At 43.7% G+C, this 20,764-nt stretch overlaps 1 protein-coding gene across 3 annotated transcripts in view; it reads left to right on the top strand.

Annotated features, from left to right (window-relative positions):
- LOC126412923 (discoidin domain-containing receptor 2-like) overlaps positions 1-20,764 on the top strand; it is a 911,045-nt gene that overhangs the window by 643,262 nt on the left and 247,019 nt on the right. For all 3 annotated transcript variants that reach the window (XM_050082831.1, XM_050082824.1, XM_050082815.1), the window contains exon 4: positions 338-569. In XM_050082831.1, the coding sequence (XP_049938788.1) occupies positions 338-569 (232 nt within the window). The remainder of the gene's footprint in view (positions 1-337; positions 570-20,764) is intronic.

Genomic DNA, 20,764 nt, shown 5'->3' with positions numbered 1-20,764 from the left:
GTTCCTTCGCGTTCCCACTTCCCAGTAAAATCACGAACAGTTGGGTAAGACAGCTTTAGAAGGGTTAAAATGTTCCTGATGGAATTGTTTGTCAGGTAACATACAGTGACTAGCCCACATTCGAAGCCACTGAGCTCACACGACTGTCCCATTCTGATGTTATTGCTTCTCTACTGCCAACACAGAATTTCCCGCATTCTTTTATACTGGTGGTTCCGCCTCATGTGTCATCTAGTGGTCAGTTCCGAATTACATAGGGAAGTCCGGATACTTTTGATCAGATAGTGTCTGTATTTGTAGAGTAAGTCAGAGATGCAAAGTTGGTGTCTTCCCGCAGGCTGCACAGTGAGACCGGCGGCGGCGCGTGGTGCCCCCGCAACATGGTGACGCGGGCCGCCGAGGAGTGGCTGCAAGTGGAGCTGCACTCGCTGCACGCCGTCACGGCGGTGCGCACACAGGGCCGCTACGACCACGGCCGCGGCCAGGAGTACGCCGAGAACTACCTGCTCGACTACTGGCGACCGGGGCTCCACTCCTGGACCAGGTGGAAGGACAAGATAGGCAACAAGGTGAGACGGGCACCTAGGCTCTCACTGCCACTGACAAAAATACTATACAGGACAGGGTGATTCAGATGCAACTACCGATGTTGTTTTAATATAACATGCAGTGCCTTCGAAAACCACGTCCAAGACTGTCATACTCTCTCTCTAGAACCGTATAAACTATTAGTCCAACAGAAAAAAATGAACAGGACACTTTTGTAGGGTATTTCATATAGTTAAATTTTGTACTGGTCTACGTTTTCGCTAGAGGCCGTCGTTTTCGAATTATTCAAATAAACGTACAAAAGTGATCTTCAAAGACGTTTTTCTTGAAGAACTCGAAAACTTTGGCCTCCAACGAAAACCTTTCCCAGTAGAAAATTTAAGTACAGTACATTAATTACAAAAAGGCTCTGTTATTTTTTTCTGTAGGACTAACGGTTTGCACATAGCGAGCCAGAGAATATGAAAATCTCACTGTGGTTTCTGAAAGTGTTGCGGGTTGCATAAAAAAGAATCGATAGGTGGAGCTGACTCACACTGTATAGGTCTCGCAAAAGATGCTACCTTGAGCAACCACAATTTTCTTCATTTTCACTCACACGCATTTCGCTAAAGTTTCAGCATCGTTCATTTTTATTTTCTCAGTAGCACATACTGATGGTCATAGAGATGTACTGCCAACGACAAGCCGGCCGTGGTGCCCGAGCGGTTCTAGGCGCTTCAGTTCGGAACCGCGCGACCGCTACGGTCGCAGGTTCGAATGCTGCCTCGGGCATGGATGTGTGCGATGTCCTTAGGTTAGTTAGGTTTAAGTAGTTCTACGCTCTAGGGGACTGATGACCTCCGATGTTAAGTCCCATAGTGCTCAGAGCCATTTGAACCATTTGAGTCAACGATAGACAGCTACAGGAGCATCAGTATGTGCTATTAAGAAGATAAAAACTGAACCCAATGACGATGATGAAACTTTGCAGAAATATATTCGGATGAAAAAGAATGAAATTGTGTTTGCTCAAGGCAAATTCATTTTCAGCACCTATTCTTTAGAAAGCAAACACGTGCAAATGGGGAGATATAACATCAAAATGAAATGAATACCTCAATCATCAATCAAAATGAATATATCTAATCTTGTGTACAGATATATAAGCATTTGTTTTACCACGGCACCTAGTAGAATAAAAAATGTTTATAATATCTGGATATTAGTATTAATTTCAGTTGTCACACTGAAATGTGGGACTTTTATGGTTCCACTTTCCTCAAAACATAAACTGTTTTTCACTCCGTTTTGTTACCCACAGTTGGTTGCATCTGTGGGCTGTCATATGTGGGCCTCGATTTACTTCTGTTAAAGTGTGATTCACTTGTAGCAGGAGTTGAATGTCAATGTTTAGGCCGAAAATATAATCTGAATATTTTGTTGCAAATGTTAATCTTAATGTGCATCAGTTGAGTACTGAATTTAACAAGAGGCATTCTTTGTTACGTTTCTTGAAATGACAGCATGTTCTCCTTTGCAAAGTTTCCTGCTCGTGTAACTTCACACACAGTTAAATACAATGTAATAAAATTTTCCAACTCCTGAAAAACTCAGACCCTGTGCTGGACGGGATAAATATTATGGAAAAGAAAGAAGTAAAGTTTTCTTTTGCAAAGTGGCTATGAAATAATAGCTACTTTTTCCTCGCCAGATGATTTCTTGTTCGCGCAAATTTCGCAATAGTGATCGTGTTGCTCTTGCGATTACGCTTTCTTAGTGTAATGTGAGTGATGCATTTTTAATCACAGTTTGTAAGCTGTACCGAATAAAGGTCACCCTGGTAAATTGCGCTAGTCGAGACGAATAAGATTGTTTACATTAGTTACGAAAGTATGCTTTAAAGCGGGAGGGAATAAATTTACACAGGAAGTAGATTTCTTGAATAACAAGAATTGTAGGCAATGTAATCGAACTGACATTAATCGATTTCATTTGTGTTGTAATTTTCTTGAATGTACTCTTAGTTTACCTCAAATCTTGTGTTTTCATATATAAGCATTTGTTTTAACACGGCACCTAGTAGATATAAAAAGTGGTTCTAATATGTGTATATTAGTATTAATTTCAGCTGCCATACTAAAACGTGTTTTTATGTTTATAAGCGGAAAAGATGCAAAACCAGGAATAAGCAAGGAAGAGAAATCTGAAAGGTGGAAGGAGTATATACAGGATCTATATGAGGCCGGTGAACTTGAAGGCAGTATTATAGAAATAGAGGACGACGTAGATAAAGATGAAATGGGAGATATGATACTGCGAGAAGAATCTGACAGCGTACTGAAGGACGTAAGTCGAAACAAGGCCACTGGAGTAAACAAGCTAATGGAATATAGTCGAATCAAATCAGGCGACGCTGAGGAAATTATGTTAGGCCACAAGACACTTAAAATAGTAGACAGGTTTTGCTATTTGGGCCACAAAATTACTGATGGCCAAAGTAGAGAAGATGTACTGTCGGTTGGAAATGGCAAGAAAAGCGTTTCTGAAGAAGTGACATTTGTTAACATCGAGTATAGACTTTAAGTGTTATGAAGTCTTTTCTGAAGGTATCTGCTGACGCGTTGCCATGAATGAAAGTGAAACATGGACGATAAACAGTTTAGACAAGAAGATGATAAAGCTTTTGGGATGCGGTGCTGCAGAAAATGCTGAAGATTGGATCGGTAGATCGCGTAACTTCAAAAATGGTTCAAATGGCTCGGAGCACTATGGGACTTAACATCTATGGTCATCAGTCCCCTAGAACTTAGAACTACTTAAACCTAACTAACCTAAGGACATCACACAACACCCAGTCATCACGAGGCAGAGAAAATCCCTGACCCCGAATCGCGTAACTAATGAGGAGGTCTGAGCAGAATTGGGGAGAAAGAAATTCGTGGCACAACTTGACTAACAGAAGGGATTGGTTGATAGGACACATTCTGTGCCATGGAAAAAATCGCATGGCGTTAGGTCGGGTGAACGTGGAGGCCATGCGAAGCAAGCCCTATCATTGGGCCCCTTGCGGCCTATCCAGCGCTTGGGTACATTGAAGTTCATCCAATCGCTTCCTTCGCTATGCGATTTTTTTCCTTTGGGGCTTCATCAAGGATCGTGTGTACGTGCCTCCGCTACCACCAGACTTCCCTGAATTAAGAAACCGGATTTTCATTGAAGACACACGTATCAACGTTTGGAAAGAACTCGACTATAGGCTTTATGTGTGCCATTTGACAAATGGTGCTCACACTGAACATTTATAAGGTTCTTCGTAAAACTGTGTGAGTTGCTCTTTCATTTGACATACGATTTATAACTGTAAGTTTAATATAATAAATATTATAAAGCGTTAAAACCCCGATATTCATTTATAAACACCCTGTACATTCATGGCTAAATTACGCGAATGGTGTTGACGAGTGTGAGGAAGACATCTGCACGTAGATATGCGATGATGATTCAGATTCTGAAATTTCTGGCAATGAAAGAGATGTTGCAATAAGCAATGATTATAAGAGGGCTTGTTATGGGAAAAAAGGGTACAAGTGGTCATGCAAACCTTTTATGGCAGAAAACGGCGCAAAAACATACTATTGTTCCTCAATTGCCAGATATAAAGGGTCGATCACGTACGCTTCTTTACAAAATATCACTGTTGAGCATAATCGGTAACAAATACTTGCAATAATGTACAAATGTAAAAAAAAAAAAAAAAATACAATCTCATATCCAGTTTTTAATGGTTCACTTTGACCCATTAATGTCTGTATTTGCAATCAATTGCTTAACGTTTTTACTAATCCACTTACTAGAAGGGATGGAATCAATACGAGTATTTTCCCTTAATATTTACAGTTGAATTAAAGCAACTTGTATAAAGCATACATACGTACATAGAGTAGTGTCAACATAGAATATTGTTTTAATTGCTGTGTCACTTAAATACTACCTGTACAATCAGAAGAATGCTGAAGATTAGATGGGTTGATCACATAACTAATGAGGAGGTATTGAATAGAATTGGGGAGGAGTTTGTAGCACAACTTGACAAGAAGAAGGGACCGGTTGGTAGGACATGTTCTGAGGCATCAAGGGATCACAAATTTAGCATTGCAGGGCAGCGTGGAGGGTAAAAATCGTAGAGGGAGCCCAAGAGATGAATACAGTAAGCAGTTTCAGAAGGATGTAGGTTGCAGTACGCACTGGGAGATGAAGAAGCTTGCACAGACAGGATAGAGTAGCATGGAGAGCTGGAACGAACTATTCTCAGGACTGAAGACCACAACAACAACAATCACGATATCAGATTTGAGGTTTCTATATATCAGAGGGAAGCATAAAGCAAAGTGATCTTGTAGATCTCAGCTCACAAACGATGTCTCAACAGAAGTACCTCACACGTTAAGGTTTAACGTCTTCAAATAACGAATAAAAGTGATATTTTTACTAAAGAATGACAGAGTCATACAACTGTCACTGACCAAGAAACGAAGGTAGTAGAAACCACAAAATTAAGAGCTCTTATACGGCGTCCCAAAGCCTCTCTAGCTGTGTGATCTGTATATCGGAATAATTTCAGCTTAATTAGGCGGGATAAGAGCAGTCGGCCAGCAGACATGCCCGGGGTGAGTCTGCAGGTGTGTGTGTGCGTGTGTGTGTGTGTGTGTGTGTGTGTGTGTGTGTGAGAGAGAGAGAGAGAGAGAGAGAGAGAGAGAGAGAGAGAACAGCATGCCGGCCGGATAACACGCCGCCTGCAGGGGGACGCAACGCGCGGAATGCTCTCGCGGCATTCTCCACGGCTGCCTCCACCGATACTGGCCGCCGTGGCACAGCGGGGTGGCCGATACCGGGGCAATGCAAGCTAAAAGACAGCACAACTAGGCTAGTTGTACAGCATCGCACTATCGCACTTTTCGTGAGAGCTTTGGGGGGGCCAGGAGCGCGTACAGGGCAGTGAACTGGTTCAGTACTTTAACATACTGGTGGTGAAGAAATGAAACGACACTGCCAGCCATTAAAACTGCAACACCAAGAAATACAGAAAAATAGCCCTACCCAACAAGCGTTGCAGTGCGACGGAAAGAAAAAAACCGTTTTTGGTTTTATAACCTGTTTGTTGAAGCGCTTTTGGATACACAATATTACGGGTTTTATCGTCTGGTGCATACACGAATAAGTCAGACGATCTCCCGACGAGTCAGCATGTAACAGTTTTCCATGTGCGAAACATGGATTTCCCAAATTCAGTCCACGCACTTGTAGCGACTGTTTCTGCGCCTTCTTGATGGTCACTGAAAATGCGAGTCACAGAGGATACTACAGTAGTAACGAAAAGTATGAATGGCCCCATTCTGCATTGCTGCCAAATTAATACAATATGGCGGCCATAAATGTGGCAATGTTGCAGTGACGTCATGGGGGGGGGGATTCAAATTTTGGCGGAAAAATAGGTCAATTGGGCTACCTCCACTAACTTAACACCTCTCCCCTCCCGGAAATTTGCGGAAAAACTATTAGGTCTGTGTTGGCTGCCGGATATTTTTGTGTACATATCTCCCCTCCCCTCCCCCCCCCCAAAAAAAATCAGGGAATTGGTGAAAAAAGGACTCAGTTTGTGCTGAGCTGCCGGATAGGATGGATGTAAGTCTTTATTTTGGATGCAGTGTTTACTTAAGAAATTTGATTTGTCATTGACAGTACCTCCATCCACTGTGTTCACCATGAGGTCTGGAGTCCAACTGACCTAGTGCACAGTACAACCACTAGAAGGCGCTGTCTTCCTTCCCCACTCCCCTCGTATGACATAATCCAATATAGAGGTCTGGGGGAAAATGGCGGGAAAAGGACTCAGTCTGTGTCTAGCTGCTGGACTTGGGAGGATGGATGTAATTGTTAACTGTGTTCAGAGGATGAGACGTCTGGGCTGGAGGAGGAGGAGGAGGAGGAGGAGGAGTATATTAGCTGTTACCATACACCTGAGGACTGCGTCCATAGCAATGATATTTGGTGAAGACAAATACCTCTCATGAAATAATGAAGATGCAGCAGGATGGGGCTAAGTTACACTTTGCAACCCATGCATGTGCTGTAACAGTAGATCATTCGGTAAAAGGCCAGTCAGTCATCGGAAGTGCAAGAGGCAAGACCTTCACTCAGGTGCGCGTTCTTCGATGGAAGAGAGGCCACTCGCCAGCTTACGGCATGGCCATGTGGTGCCTCCAGGAGCGGCCACATACTTCCTGTCACACTGTAAATACCTGCGGCCTTCCTCGTCCTTCCCATCATCAGCACATGTATTCCTTTTGTCATTCAACACAAATTGCTTCAGGAGTTATTACATTTGATGATGCAGTATGTGACCTCCCCCTCACTTATCGACCTTAATGACAGTGAAAAATTAAACCGCGTGTACCTAATGTAAATTTGGAAAAAGCAATCGTCACCGAAGTTAATCTGTCGGTAAAGAGGGAGGAACGGGTTACACCTAAATGAAAGGAAAAATGCAAATGAAACTGGTGGAAATTAATTTTGAAAAGGGGTAAAGTTAATAAAGAAAGTAAATGTGCGGTCATCACGTTAACAATTAATTGGCGCTAATTAGATATTTGAGATTTGGGAAAAATTACGGTCGCCAGTCCTATGGACAACTACTATAATAACTGAAAAAGAAAGGTTATTACACATATAATTAGCACTAAAAGCGTGGCAACTGAAGGTTGACACGTGTAGTGTGAAAACTGAAAGTTTGTCAGAAGTAATAAATTTCGCTACACTCTGACTTAATGTAGCAAAAGAATTAATAAAACCGGAAAATCGAAAGTTAATTTAGTGACTGAAGTTATTAGTGAGCTTTCTCTCTGAAGCACATCGAAATTCAGTAAAATACGGTTAGTCTTGGACTACCTCAACAATCATTTCAAAAGCTACTTGAATCTCCGCAATTTAGAAAAAGAGATTTAACTTTGAACTTGAATTAAATGATTCTGAACAATTAACAATAGTAAAATTTAGTACGTACCAAGCTGAGGTGCAGTCACAGGTTAGCTAAAATACGGTAACAAAACTCGCACTCTTAATTTGTGCTTGTGTAATCTAAATATTGTAGCCAGCTATGAATACCTTAACTGAACTTTGAAATTAAAGCAGTGAAATCGAATGATGCTGGCGTTTGAATTTCAACGACACTCGGGTTCATTCCGGAAAAGGAAGGGACCCTGCTTGGTAATGCAATCGGGACAATGAGCAACAAAGGTTCATGCTACGTTGCTGTAATTTAGTTATGAAAATGGAACAGTTTGAAAAGCTGAGGTCTGCCATACAGTTCTGAAACTTTACGTGCTTCCAGTCTTCCTTGTTGGTTGATTGAGGGTTTGAAGCCGTCGATCGAGGAGGTGGCGACAGTCACTCATTGTCGGCCGTCGCTGTTGCAGAAGCTGGATGTTGGCGCGCCTTCTTCTCGACACGGTCACCAGGCGAAACGGGCTCTTGATGTGCGCCAGCTAATGCTTCCCGTCCGCGACACCGTGTCAGAAACTATCATAGCAAGTCGAGCGCAATTATATGCTACCCAACCCCGAAAGCGCGGCAACTCGCGGGAGCGTCACACAACACACCTGCTCCACTGCACTACCCCAGCCAGACTCTGCTCTGCCCGCGCTCCACGCGGCAGAGTTAACACTACCAAAGATCCTAAACACTTTGGTTCTCCACACGACCTATCGATGTATTCGTTCGATAGCATAGTTTTCCCTAGGCCAGACCCAGCGTAAAAATACAAATAATATTTACAAAACAAACCAATTATAAATCGACATAAATGCATATATATACAAATAGTAAAACAATTACAATATACAAAGACAAAGAAATGTTATATCTTCAGGTAACAAAATAAGGAAAAAAATTTGCAGTGCAATGGATGGAAATGGGAGGATATGCATTTCCGGCGTTACAAGTATATTGTCGTATGTGTAACTTGAACATGTCACAGGAACTAAGGAACTATAACAGAGAGAGAGAGAGAGAGAGAGAAAAGGTGACGCAAGAATATTTAAACAATTGTACATATTTTTTCTGAGGAATACCTCCACTCTTGAAGACCGACTCTGAAAATATATCATGGCACACTTTTAATCCATCCTTGAGACACTTCGCGTGCTTTGTGGGAGGTATCGCTGTCTTTTAGCATGAGCTGCTTCAGGAGTTATTAAATCCAATTGAATATGCTATGAAATACGGAAACTATCGCCAAAGACACTTTCTCTATTACACTGCTCTGGTACTGTCGAGGAAAGCTTGAATTTTTCAGTGTGAAACCCGCCAAACTGCTGCTGCTACCAGTGTGGCAGCAGTGTCCGCCATTTTTTTCTGCAGACAGACAAATTACGAGACTTTCAGCGGCAAAACTATTTTATACAAATCGAAAAAAAGCATGCAGCAGCCATGCAGTACTGACAGTTAAATTCTGCAAAAGTGGTCTACAGATCATGAAATAGGAAACTACCGCCAAAGACACTTCTTCAATTACACTGTCGAGGAAAGCTTGAAATTTTCAGTTGAAACCCATCTCCAACCGTACTATATCACCACATACCATATCGATGTAGTAAAACAATTCCTATCCTGTGCCATACAAAATCATCACTTCTGCATCCTACATATCAACCACCAGAAACTCGTACATATACCATAAAGGCAGACAGATACCAAAAATCATAAGCACATGCACTGTATATAGTCTTCGCAGCATTAGATATTTCCCGCGAGCTCGATCGGTCATCTACCGTGGCTGCCCCTGCATACACACTGGCCCACGCGCTATCAGGGAGCCCTCAGGGGACCGCGGTCTTTCTCCGAACTGGTGTACAAAAGTTGGGCCGCTTCCCTTGGCACAAAGACTATACTGTTTCCGGCCCCACCATACTTGTTTGATGCCATGCTTTCTACAGCCATCTCCAAACTCTGGGATTGCAAGAACATATGCACTTTCACATGTTTTGCCAGAATATCATACCATTTATGCGATAGTCTTCGATATCAAGCAATATGCTACGGATCGTTTGCGCAGTATAATTCCGAAGATAAAGACTGAAATTATACCTCTAGAGACCCGAAACTTTAGCCAAGGGCAGTGAGGTGGAAAGTGCTGCAAATCACTGAGTAATTAGAAACTCATTTTGGCTGCGAAGATCCATTCCCAAAAACTCGAAACAATAGGGCAAACTAATTGTTCCACTCGTATTTTTTTAACAAATACCGATGTCAGTGATACAACAAATTCCAAATGATACTTCTACTTTACGTAGTCAAATCCGGTGTATCTCATGTGTAGAGAACCAGCAAATGTCTCTTCCAGCTTTTTTTTTCCGACATCTAGATTCACACACCACAATCGTTGTTATCTCATTCAAATACAGGCGGGGAATGTGCTGCAGTCGTCAATTTACATGGGATGGAATAACTGTGCAGTAGAAACACACGCCCGTAGTGAATCTTCTCAGATTTCCACGGAGAACACATGCGATCATGATGGCTTCCCGACACATACCGAGTATTAGTTCGCTATTCAGCCGTCTGGAGGACGACACAGTTAGGTCAGCTACATTTCTGCAATCCAGCCCATCCAGTTCGGACGGATCCTGCCGTAAGCCGGAAATGTCAATCGTTCTGGGCCCAGGCAACGCTGTTACTGATTAAATTTTCGGCTGACCAGAAGAATGCCACTACATTCCACGTCTCATGAAGGAGCAGAGCAAGCCATGTCCGTAACTGCCGTTCCGCACCAATCTTACTCATGGCACCCATCCAAGTGCACAAGATTTCTCCAGATGCGCGCATTTCGAGGAGGTTTCGGGTACTTTCATTCAGAGACTACGCCATATTATTGCTACGCATGGTGGATATGTGGAAAATATCGTGCTATAGAGTTTCCCAGACCGCAGCGCCATCTGTTGTTGAAAAATGTAACTTCTGTAATTTCGAAAGTTTGTCTGCCTGAAAATGTACTGTTGTCCCAAGCATATTGCAACAAACGGTGTATTTCTATCGCTGCTCGTTTAGTTTTTATTGCCGTTTCAAATATACCGGTCATTTTTGAAACACCCTGTATAAATCAACTGCGCTATCAATTCTAAAGTATTGTTTTAGTGTCTGGGGTCAGTACCAAGAAAGTATTGTAAGAGAGAACATAAACACACGCAGTCCTAAGGCTATATGGTTCTGCACTTACAAAACACTCAATAATGTTAGAGCGGTGCGGTTTCCGACCAGTTAGTCATGTGGAATGCAACACTGTTAATATCCCAATGTAAGAATCGGATTTCCGATGCATGACATATATTCTCCTTGCACGTTTCTCTACGACAAACTATAGTGACAACCCTTAAAATGAAAAACCACTTCCTTAAAACATCGATTCTTTGTGATACGTGCACAAAATAGCTTTCTAGAGGTGTGTAGCACCCCTGCTCACATCCGATCACGGTTCAGAAATTATACTATGCTTGCAACAGTCCTATAAAAAAATGATCGTTAGTAACACAGAATTCCTCTCACAAGGAACTAGACAAATGCTTAGCAGCACTTGTGCTGCCACTAACTCCGTGTATACAGGATGTGTATACAGGATTGCAGTACCTCACAAATACCTGTCACTAACTTAGTCTCGATTTTATGTCCAAGATGTGACGGGGGAGTGGAGTGGCGTACGCTGCATAAATCTTCATTCGTCCAGAGGAGGTTGCCAAAACAGGATGTACGTGCTTCATCATTACCATCACATATGAGATGGAACTCCTCTGATGGCTTGCTCTGCTCCTTCATGAGACTTAGAATGTAGTGGTCTACTTCTGGACAGCTGCAAATTAATCAATGACAATGTTGCAGGGGGCATTCGTCAAAGACAGTGTGAGGAGATCTTTCAGTCTCTAACGTTATCCTAAGAATGCAGGAATGCTCTGTGACTCCCATCCATATAGAGGAAGATGGGCAATGGTAATCGTAAAATACGCACTATGATCAAAGTGCTAGAAATTATTGATTGCCGTTTGGTATAGTTTGGTGTATATGTTCGAGAATTAATAATGGAGGGAAGTACTGCGTCAATCATCTATCTACCTTCGCAATCTATTACATGCTAATTGCAAAGTAGTGGAGGGGCGAGATGGAGAAAGATTTGCTTGTAGTAAGTAGTAGGGCAAAGTATGTATGGCCTCACTCTGCACTATTGGGAAATTTATTCAATATGATGGATCCAAGATGGCGGCCATAGATGTGGCAAAGTCACTGTGACATCATGGCGGGAAGTTCAAATTTTGGTGGAAAATTGGGTCAATTGGGCTACCTCCACTAACCTAATGCCCCTCCACTCTCCTTCTTCTCTTCTTCTGGGGATGGCTAGCACCAATACAGCGATCGCATACATGACTGCAATATGAGGAATCAATCGAAATGGACACCGAGCCATCAGCTGTTCCGTCACTGCGAAAGCTGACTTTAAATCTAGGAGCTATCAATTACCTTCAGTGAGATGTTTGGAAACGCTCCACAACACCGCAAAACTCTTCCGGTTTCAATATGTTGTGACTGTGTTTTACTTAAAATCGTCCTGTGTGTTTGTTTTGGGAGCAGCAGCAAAATTTACAAAGTGTGATGTCTAGGTTTCAGTCACAGCAATGGATCAAAACGTGTTAATGTCAGTTTAGAACCTGACACAGACTTTGATCTCATTCTTTGAACACAGTAAACAATTACGCCCAACCTCCCAAGTCCAGCAGCTAGACTTAGATTGAGTCCTTTTCCCACTACTTTTCCCCAGATTGCCATCTAGCATTATGTCACAGGAGACGAGAGGTGAAGGGACGACAGCGCCTTCTGGTGGTGGTACCGTGAACTAGGTCAGCTGGACTCCACACCAAACAGTGAACACAATGGCTGGAGGTATTGTCTATGACCAATCAAATCGTTTAAATAAACAATGCATACAAAATAGACTTACATCTATCCTATCTGGCAGCCCAGCACAGACTTAATGCTTTGCCATCCAATTTCTAGGTGGGGATGGGAGAGGGAGGAGAGTAGAGGGGCATTAGGGCAGTGGAGGTAGCCCAACTGACCTAATTTCCCGCCAAAATTTGAACTTTCCGCCATTATGTCACTGTGACTTTGCCACATCTATTGCCGCCATCTTGGACCAACCATATTGAATAAATTTGGCAACAATGCAGAGTGAGGCCGTACATACTTTGCCCTACTACTTACTACAAGCATTTGAACTTGAATGGCATATCTTCTGGAATCATTGGGATGTGTGGTAACAGTACATCTTCTCCTTTTAAAATTCCTTCTTAATATTGTCGCTTCGATGATATTGTTCATTGTCTTTTTCGCTGAAAGTCTGGTACCACTGAAAAGCCATGGTGGATTGATATTTCTGAGATGACTGAGAGGCATTCCAGTTTTTAATATCAACACGTGTTACGGTAACCCCAGTGTATCAAGTGAATTCAAGAATTCAGTCACATAATTTACAACAGCGTCTCGATTCATTCCAGTATCGATGAACTTGTTGTCTCGCACGGTATTTTGTTTTGAATGCTGTAATTGATGCCACTGAGATCGCTGTTCTCAGTTAATAATATATTACATTCACTAAGCCACATATTAGAATGCAACGTTGTGTTAAAATTGCAAATCAATCGGTCAAAAAATCTCCCGGATTTTCTATTAAGAACAAACGAATATAAAATATAAATGTCCCTAATCGTAAATCTCAGTAAGTTCTTGACCGACTGATTTGAAATTTTGACACAAAATTTTGACAACGTTTGCACTGGAATACGCTCTTGGCCTTTTATACTTTTTTAAATTCCTTTGCGAAATGTTTTATGAATAGCTTTAGTAGCAAAAAAGTAACACAACAAAACGTCATGCCTGACGCGGCAGTTCTCGTATCTTCTGAATTGTGTGTCGTACCCCCTTTTTTTGCGCGTGGGGTCGGCGGGCATCTTTGCGGGCGTGCGGAGAACAACTCACCGAAGTTTTTTCTCAATCGTATGAATGATTTAGGAACGCATAGAAGACAAAAATACTAAAAAAAACCTTCATTTTTATTTATGTAGATAACGAAGTTTTACTGTTAGGACAGCATAGCAGCATAGTTGGAGAGATATACGGGTGCAAACTGCAGGAAATGACCCCTCAGAGGGTAAGGAGGAAAAAATATCATATCGACGTATGGCCAGAAGCACTGACGTTTTAGCTGCACACTCAAGAGGTCAGTGAGTTGGACTACAATCAGGTAATACACACATAACCCTTCGCACCACCAAAGTCACGTCTTTCAGAGGGGAAGCGGCGTCACCTGCAGGAAGTACAGATATGTCTCGCTTGCGAGGCGCTGCCGAAGGGTGTCTGGTCCCACGAGACAGCCGCCAATAATCACCTCCATCACAGTGAGGCTGGCTGAGCCTGTGCTGATGGTTCGCTGCGACCACAGCATGACGACCCACACGTGGGTGTTGTGAAGGTTGACGATCCCGCCTGCGTAAAGGTAGCTTTATCTATGGGCAGGGTGAATGACATAAATCCCAGAATATTCAGTTGCAGAGACTCGTCGCTGCTTTTTAGCACGTTAGTGAAACACTGCAAGCGTTAATTAAGTTTCTGGGCATTCAGTCCCACTGCTCCTGTGTGAGTTCGTTGTAATGATTTTCACTTTGCACCTTGTGCGATGAAGCAGTAGTTATGATACTCAGTTCACAATCCTACTTCCGACCAGAGCGATATACGCTTTCCGCAGTGTCCCTAAAATCATATCAGTTCAATGGTGGGATGGTTCTTTCAGCGAGATGAGGACACTCCTTGGCTCTAAGCTTCATTGAAGAGTTTTTAGCAAATAGAATACGATATCTGTTTCTGAATGGAGAAAAGTCTTGAGAGGTAAAAGTATCTTACGGCGTGCCTCAGAGCTGTATTATAGGACCAACGCTCGTTACAGCGCGGAATCGCGGTTGGCTCTGGTGGTCTTAGTGCTCGGTTCCTATTTGATCGAGGAACATAGTGTAAAAAGTTTTTGATACGTCAAAAATTCTTAAAAAGTTTTTGATTTAGTCGGGACCAACGGCCATTTGTATAGCCGTTTCAACATCTGTCCTAATGTATCTTATGTTACATTATGTTAAACAAAGTTTGAATGATAGCCCGGAGCTGGCGTCCAGGCAAATTGTGCGATTGGGTTAATTTCTTTTGCCAAAGACTTTAGTTGGGCTGAAACGCTAATGGCACCATTTGTATGTGCACCGTTGGGCTGAAATGCTAATGGCACCTTTTGTATGTGCACCGTTCGAATTTCACGAGCAACAACAGTCACCCTCGTTCAGAATTTAAGTGCAAAACGAGTCACCCTTAAATAACTTCGGACTGGAGCAGAAGTGATGGTTCAAATTTTGCCCACCCGTTTGGATTTTACGTGCAAAGAACACGTTTCTCTGGGATGTTTTCGTAACGCACCACTTCTGTTCTTTAACTTTGAATGAATCAGTTCGAACTTTGCACGAAATGGATAAATAGATAAAATCAAAACGAAAAATTCTTTATCAAATAATCTTCATCCGTTGTCTAGATACGAACGGTTTAAAGTCAAGCTAAATGTAGGTTTAAAGTCAAGCTAAATGTAGCATATAAAATTCGTTCTTAAGTGAACTTCTGTGTTTCAGACTTCCGCGAATCAGTTTAAAATTTTGTAAGAAGGTAGATAAATAAACATAATTAACGGTCGTCCTCTTGTTTCCGAAAGCTTTACCCGTTGCTACGACATAAGCAACATAGCTCCAAAGACAATAAAAAGAAGATATACCGGATCAGTCATATCCCGAGTAAACAAAAATCTACATCGGATGCCAAACTATGACGACAAAGTTATGGTAGAGTAAAAGTTGAGAACTTGAAAGAAACATGCTCCTACCATAGCACAAAAAAGGTATATGTGTCCTGGGCAGAGTTGCGGATGTAAAAGAAGGGAACTACCTTTTCGACGTATCTGGCAGTTTCAAAGACATTTAAAATAAAACATCTTGACATTCGCGCTTTTTAACGAGTTAAGCCTACTTCCCCAGCGCAGTGACCTCTCTTAGCTACAGTGTGTTGCCACAACTACATCTTGCAATTTATTGGCAAAAGTCCCTGATCTTCTGCCCAGAATCCAGAAGATTCGCCAGCCGTAGTAAAAAAATATATATCATATGGCTGAACGGCATACATGTAATAGCTAAAAAAGTTTTTCTGGTGGAGTTAAAATTTCTACGGGTTGATTAAAAGCGTAAATATGTGAATGTGATTTAATTTAAATGTCTTTTGCCAGATAAGTCGATAAGATAGTTCGGTTCTTTTACATCCATCACTCTGCCTAGGAAAGAGTCGCCTTACTTCATTCTGGTATATAGATGAGTGACCCAGTAGAAAACGTCGAAGATCCATGAGGCTTTTCGCTAAAACTGTTCTGTGTAGAGAAGATGCGACGCTAGAAAATTGTAGCGAAATGCACGAAGACCTGCAGAGGGACGCTTGGTGCAGGGAGTAAGAAATGACCCACAACATGACAGATGTAACGAACTGCGAACACACAGACAGACAGAAAGACTCTTTATTGTTTGATTACACAACTGCGGAACAATCGCTGGAAGCAGTTACTTCCATAATATACACTCCTGGAAATTGAAATAAGAACACCGTGAATTCACTGTCCCAGGAAGAGGAAACTTTATTGACACATTCCTGGGGTCAGATACATCACATGATCACACTGACAGAACCACAGGCACATAGACACAGGCAACAGAGCATGCACAATGTCGGCACTAGTACAGTGAATATCCACCTTTCGCAGCAATGCAGGCTGCTATTCTCCCATGGAGACGATCGTAGAGATGCTGGATGTAGTCCTGTGGAACGACTTGCCATGCCATTTCCACCTGGCGCCTCAGTTGGACCAGCGTTCGTGCTGGACGTGCAGACCGCGTGAGACGACGCTTCATCCAGTCCCAAACATGCTCAATGGGGGACAGATCCGGAGATCTTGCTGGCCAGGGTAGTTGACTTACACCTTCTAGAGCACGTTGGGTGGCACGGGATACATGCGGACGTGCATTGTCCTGTTGGAACAGCAAGTTCCCTTGCCGGTCTAGGAATGGTAGAACGATGGGTTCGATGACGGTTTGGATGTACCGTGCACTATTCAGTGTCCCCTCGACGATCACCAGTGGTGTACGGCCAGTGTAGGAGATCGCTCCCCACACCATGATGCCGGGTGTTGGCCCTGTGTGCCTCGGTCGTATGCAGTCCTGATTGTGGCGCTCACCTGAACGGCGCCAAACACGCATACGACCATCATTGGCACCAAGGCAGAAGCGACTCTCATCGCTGAAGACGACACGTCTCCATTCGTCCCTCCATTCACGCCTGTCGCGACACCACTGGAGGCGGGCTGCACGATGTTGGGGCGTGAGCGGAAGACGGCCTAACGGTGTGCGAGACCGTAGCCCAGCTTCATGGAGACGGTTGCGAATGGTCCTCGCCGATACCCCAGGAGCAACAGTGCCCTAATTTGCTGGGAAGTGGCGGTGCGGTCCCCTACGGCACTGCGTAGGATCCTACGGTCTTGGCGTGCATCCGTGCGTCGCTGCGGTCCGGTCCCTGGTCGACGGGCACGTGCACCTTCCGCCGACCACTGGCGACAACATCGATGTACTGTGGAGACCTCACGCCCCACGTGTTGAGCAATTCGGCGGTACGTCTACCCGGCCTCCCGCATGCCCACTATACGCCCTCGCTCAAAGTCCGTCAACTGCACATACGGTTCACGTCCACGCTGTCGCGGCATGCTACCAGTGTTAAAGACTGCGATGGAGCTCCGTATGCCACGGCAAACTGGCTGACACTGACGGCGGCGGTGCACAAATGCTGCGCAGCTAGCGCCATTCGACGGCCAACACCGCGGTTCCTGGTGTGTCCGCTGTGCCGTGCGTGTGATCATTGCTTGTACAGCCCTCTCGCAGTGTCCGGAGCAAGTATGGTGGGTCTGACACACCGGTGTCAATGTGTTCTTTTTTCCATTTCCAGGAGTGTATATTGTATATAAGTTTGCATACGGAGGGATTTGAAGTGGAACTACCACATAAAATTAATCGCTATTAAGCAGATACCAGGCGGAGATTCTTTACTAGAATCCTCGAGAAAGGAAGTAGCTTAAAAAACAGTCATTCGACCAATACTTGAATATTGTTCCTCAGTGTGGGATCTGTATCAGGTAGGTTTGATAGAGGAAATAGGGAAGATGCAAAGAAGAGCAGCACGTTTCGTTACTGATTCATTTAGTAAGCGCGAAAGTGTCACGGTGATGTGGCAGACGCTGCAAGGAAGGCGATCAGCATCACGGTATGGTCTGCTGTTAAAAGTTCCGAGAGCGTACGTTCCTAGTAGAGTCAAACAATATCTTGCATCTTCCAATGTATATCTCGCGAACAGATCATGAATATAAAACCAAAGAGATTCGAGCCCATGCGGACACTTATCAGCAATCGTTCCTCCCGCGAACCATGAACGGGAAAAGGGAGTTGTGACACTGGTTCACAGAGTACCCTGTGCCAAACACTGCAAAGTGGCTTGCGGAGTATCGATATAGATGTAGATAAGCTACAGCTTCTCCTACAAAATCGTCGTGGCGGGACGTTACAGTTGAACCCTGCTTCTGCAATGTTATGTCGCGTTGCTCGATTGGAGGGTTGAGTAAAGGAACGTGGTGACGATGCAGATTCTGGAATTAATGATGCAACGTTAAGAATGATGTTTGTACAATTTCTATAAATTGCATCAGGAGCACAGTGTAGGATAAAAATTCCAGATCGAGATCAACATAAACATTTTCCATTCTCTTATTTGTGAGTGGTGTACATACCATACGACCAGCGCCTTATTACTACCCCTCTAGACCCATAAATGGTTCTTGATAGAACATGAGCCGTGAACAGACCATACAGTCACACCAACGTTCAGTCTAGATTGAAAATACTGTACACTGCTCAAAACAATTAGAGGGACAAGAATTTGATAGAGTGTACCATGTACGTAGTCTGTGTTTAAGATAATGAGGACAGTTCTCCACAATGCGTTTGAGAGCCACGCCTTAGTCAGTGGCAATATTCAACTGTATCGCACTATGCCTAAGAGTGAAATGGACGACCAATGTCTCACTCTGCCATCTAGTGAGTGTAAGTAACGTTTGCGTCTCTATACTCTTTGTGTACGTTTCATCAGTCAACATGATGCATCTGACTGAGGCAGAATGTGTTCGGGCAGTGACATTATTGCAGAGAAGTAGGACTATTCGTGCAGTGCCTACAGAGCTTAATCTGACTTCATCTGTTGTTAGGAGGGTTTGGAAATTATTTCGTGAAAGTGGGAAGCCAGGGCGAGAGAGAAAACGGACAACATGTGCCAGAAACGATCAATATGTGGTTAACAGTTCTCTCCGCCGGCGCACTGCCACTTCCCGGGACGTAAAAATGATCTAAGAGCAGCAACTGATTGTAGTATCAGTGACCAAACAATACGCAACAGACTCCGAGAGCAACCGACTTCATTTGCTGAGGAACTTTGGCCCTGGAGCTGCGCTACTGGCGCAGTGCGTTATTTACAAAGCCCCGCTTTCGTCTAACACGGTTCGTCGGCCGTATATTTGTATATTGTCGTCATGCCGCTTTATAAAGCAACAGTCCAGGAAATTGACAGATTTTGCTGTGGCTCAGCCATGGTGTGCGGTGGCTTCACAACTGATGGCCGGTTGGACCTTCAGGTATTCAAAGGCCGACTAAATCAACGAGACTCTATTGGGACACTTTATACCCATTGTAGTTGTTAAGAGGGCCCGAGTTTATGCTGCAGCAAGATAATGCCAGAGCGCATTCAGCCAACATAGAAACATTGCAGGACCTCGCAATTCAAACATTAGACAGGCCTTTTGTGAGTCGTGACCTCAGTCCTACTGAGCATTTAAGGGACGTGTTGGACAGACAACTTCGGGCCCATGCTGTAGCACTTCAGACTCTTGAACAACTTGAAGATGTCCTTTTTAGGAGTGCGACAAAATTCCACAAGAAAATGTTCGCAGACTTGTCAGGAGCATTCCTCGAAGATGTGAGTCAGTAACATGGGCACATGGAGGAACTACCAGATATTGGAATGGTTGGTTTTGTTCCTTAAGTATGTTGAATTTCTGGTCACAGCACCAACATTTGTGATGAGAAGCGAATAGGGTATGTAGATTCCTGGAAAATAAAGGTTTCGTTTTCCAGAACAAAAGTCAGTTTCACTACAAACATTCCTTACAAAAAAAAAATGCAGGTGTTTAGAATGTTGTCCCTCTAATTTCTTGGGCAATGTATATACAGCAGAACATTCAACGCATCCAAATTAAAATAAATACGGTATATGCCTTGTAGCATACTTTCGATGCTACTATCCGAAACATGTAAAATGGTGTAAGATATCCACCGAATATTGCCATGGCCTAACTGTTCACCATTCGAGTTTCTTCAAGACTCGTTCAGGGGACAGGTGCAATGGGAGGTGATGGAGAATAAATAGAAACTAAATTAAAAAGGAACGGAAGGGAAAAATCAGACTAATTTGTGTATATCCGCAGATGGCCTCACTACTTGGGCCGGCGTTTGACACCTGCTCTTTACACCTACAGAGCACAGCTACAATTGCCCGTAGCCCTTGCCTGTCGGAGTACGACGGACGGCGGCTGCCACAGCGGTATGAATGACGGTGACTGGCTGGAAAGACTGGCCTTATCAGGTGACGCCACGCAGTCTTTGTACACGGCCTGGAACGGGCGCGCCGGCCCCGTATCGCGGGATCACTTACAAAGCCGGTTAAGCCTCTTTGTCCTCGCCGCGAACGTGTGCCACATCAAAAGATGCCAAAGCGGCTTTCCTGCCTATGGAAGTGCATTAGTTCGCTCCAAGAACAAAGGCTCCTGTTGACGCGCGCCGGAACTTTTGAAGCCTCCCGCGGCGGTGCGCCTGCGCAGAGCGCGCCCTGCTCGCACTTGCTTACAGCCGATCCTTACGCACAATGGGAGGCCCCGAGAATAACTCGCCTTTCATTGTTGTTCGCTTCAAGCGAGGTACAC

Source organism: Schistocerca serialis, chromosome 1 (assembly GCF_023864345.2).
Source record: "Schistocerca serialis cubense isolate TAMUIC-IGC-003099 chromosome 1, iqSchSeri2.2, whole genome shotgun sequence".
NCBI classification, from domain to species: domain Eukaryota; kingdom Metazoa; phylum Arthropoda; class Insecta; order Orthoptera; family Acrididae; genus Schistocerca; species Schistocerca serialis.
The sequence above is the reverse complement of the archived record's forward strand: the minus strand, read 5'-3'. Positions and strand labels throughout refer to the sequence as shown.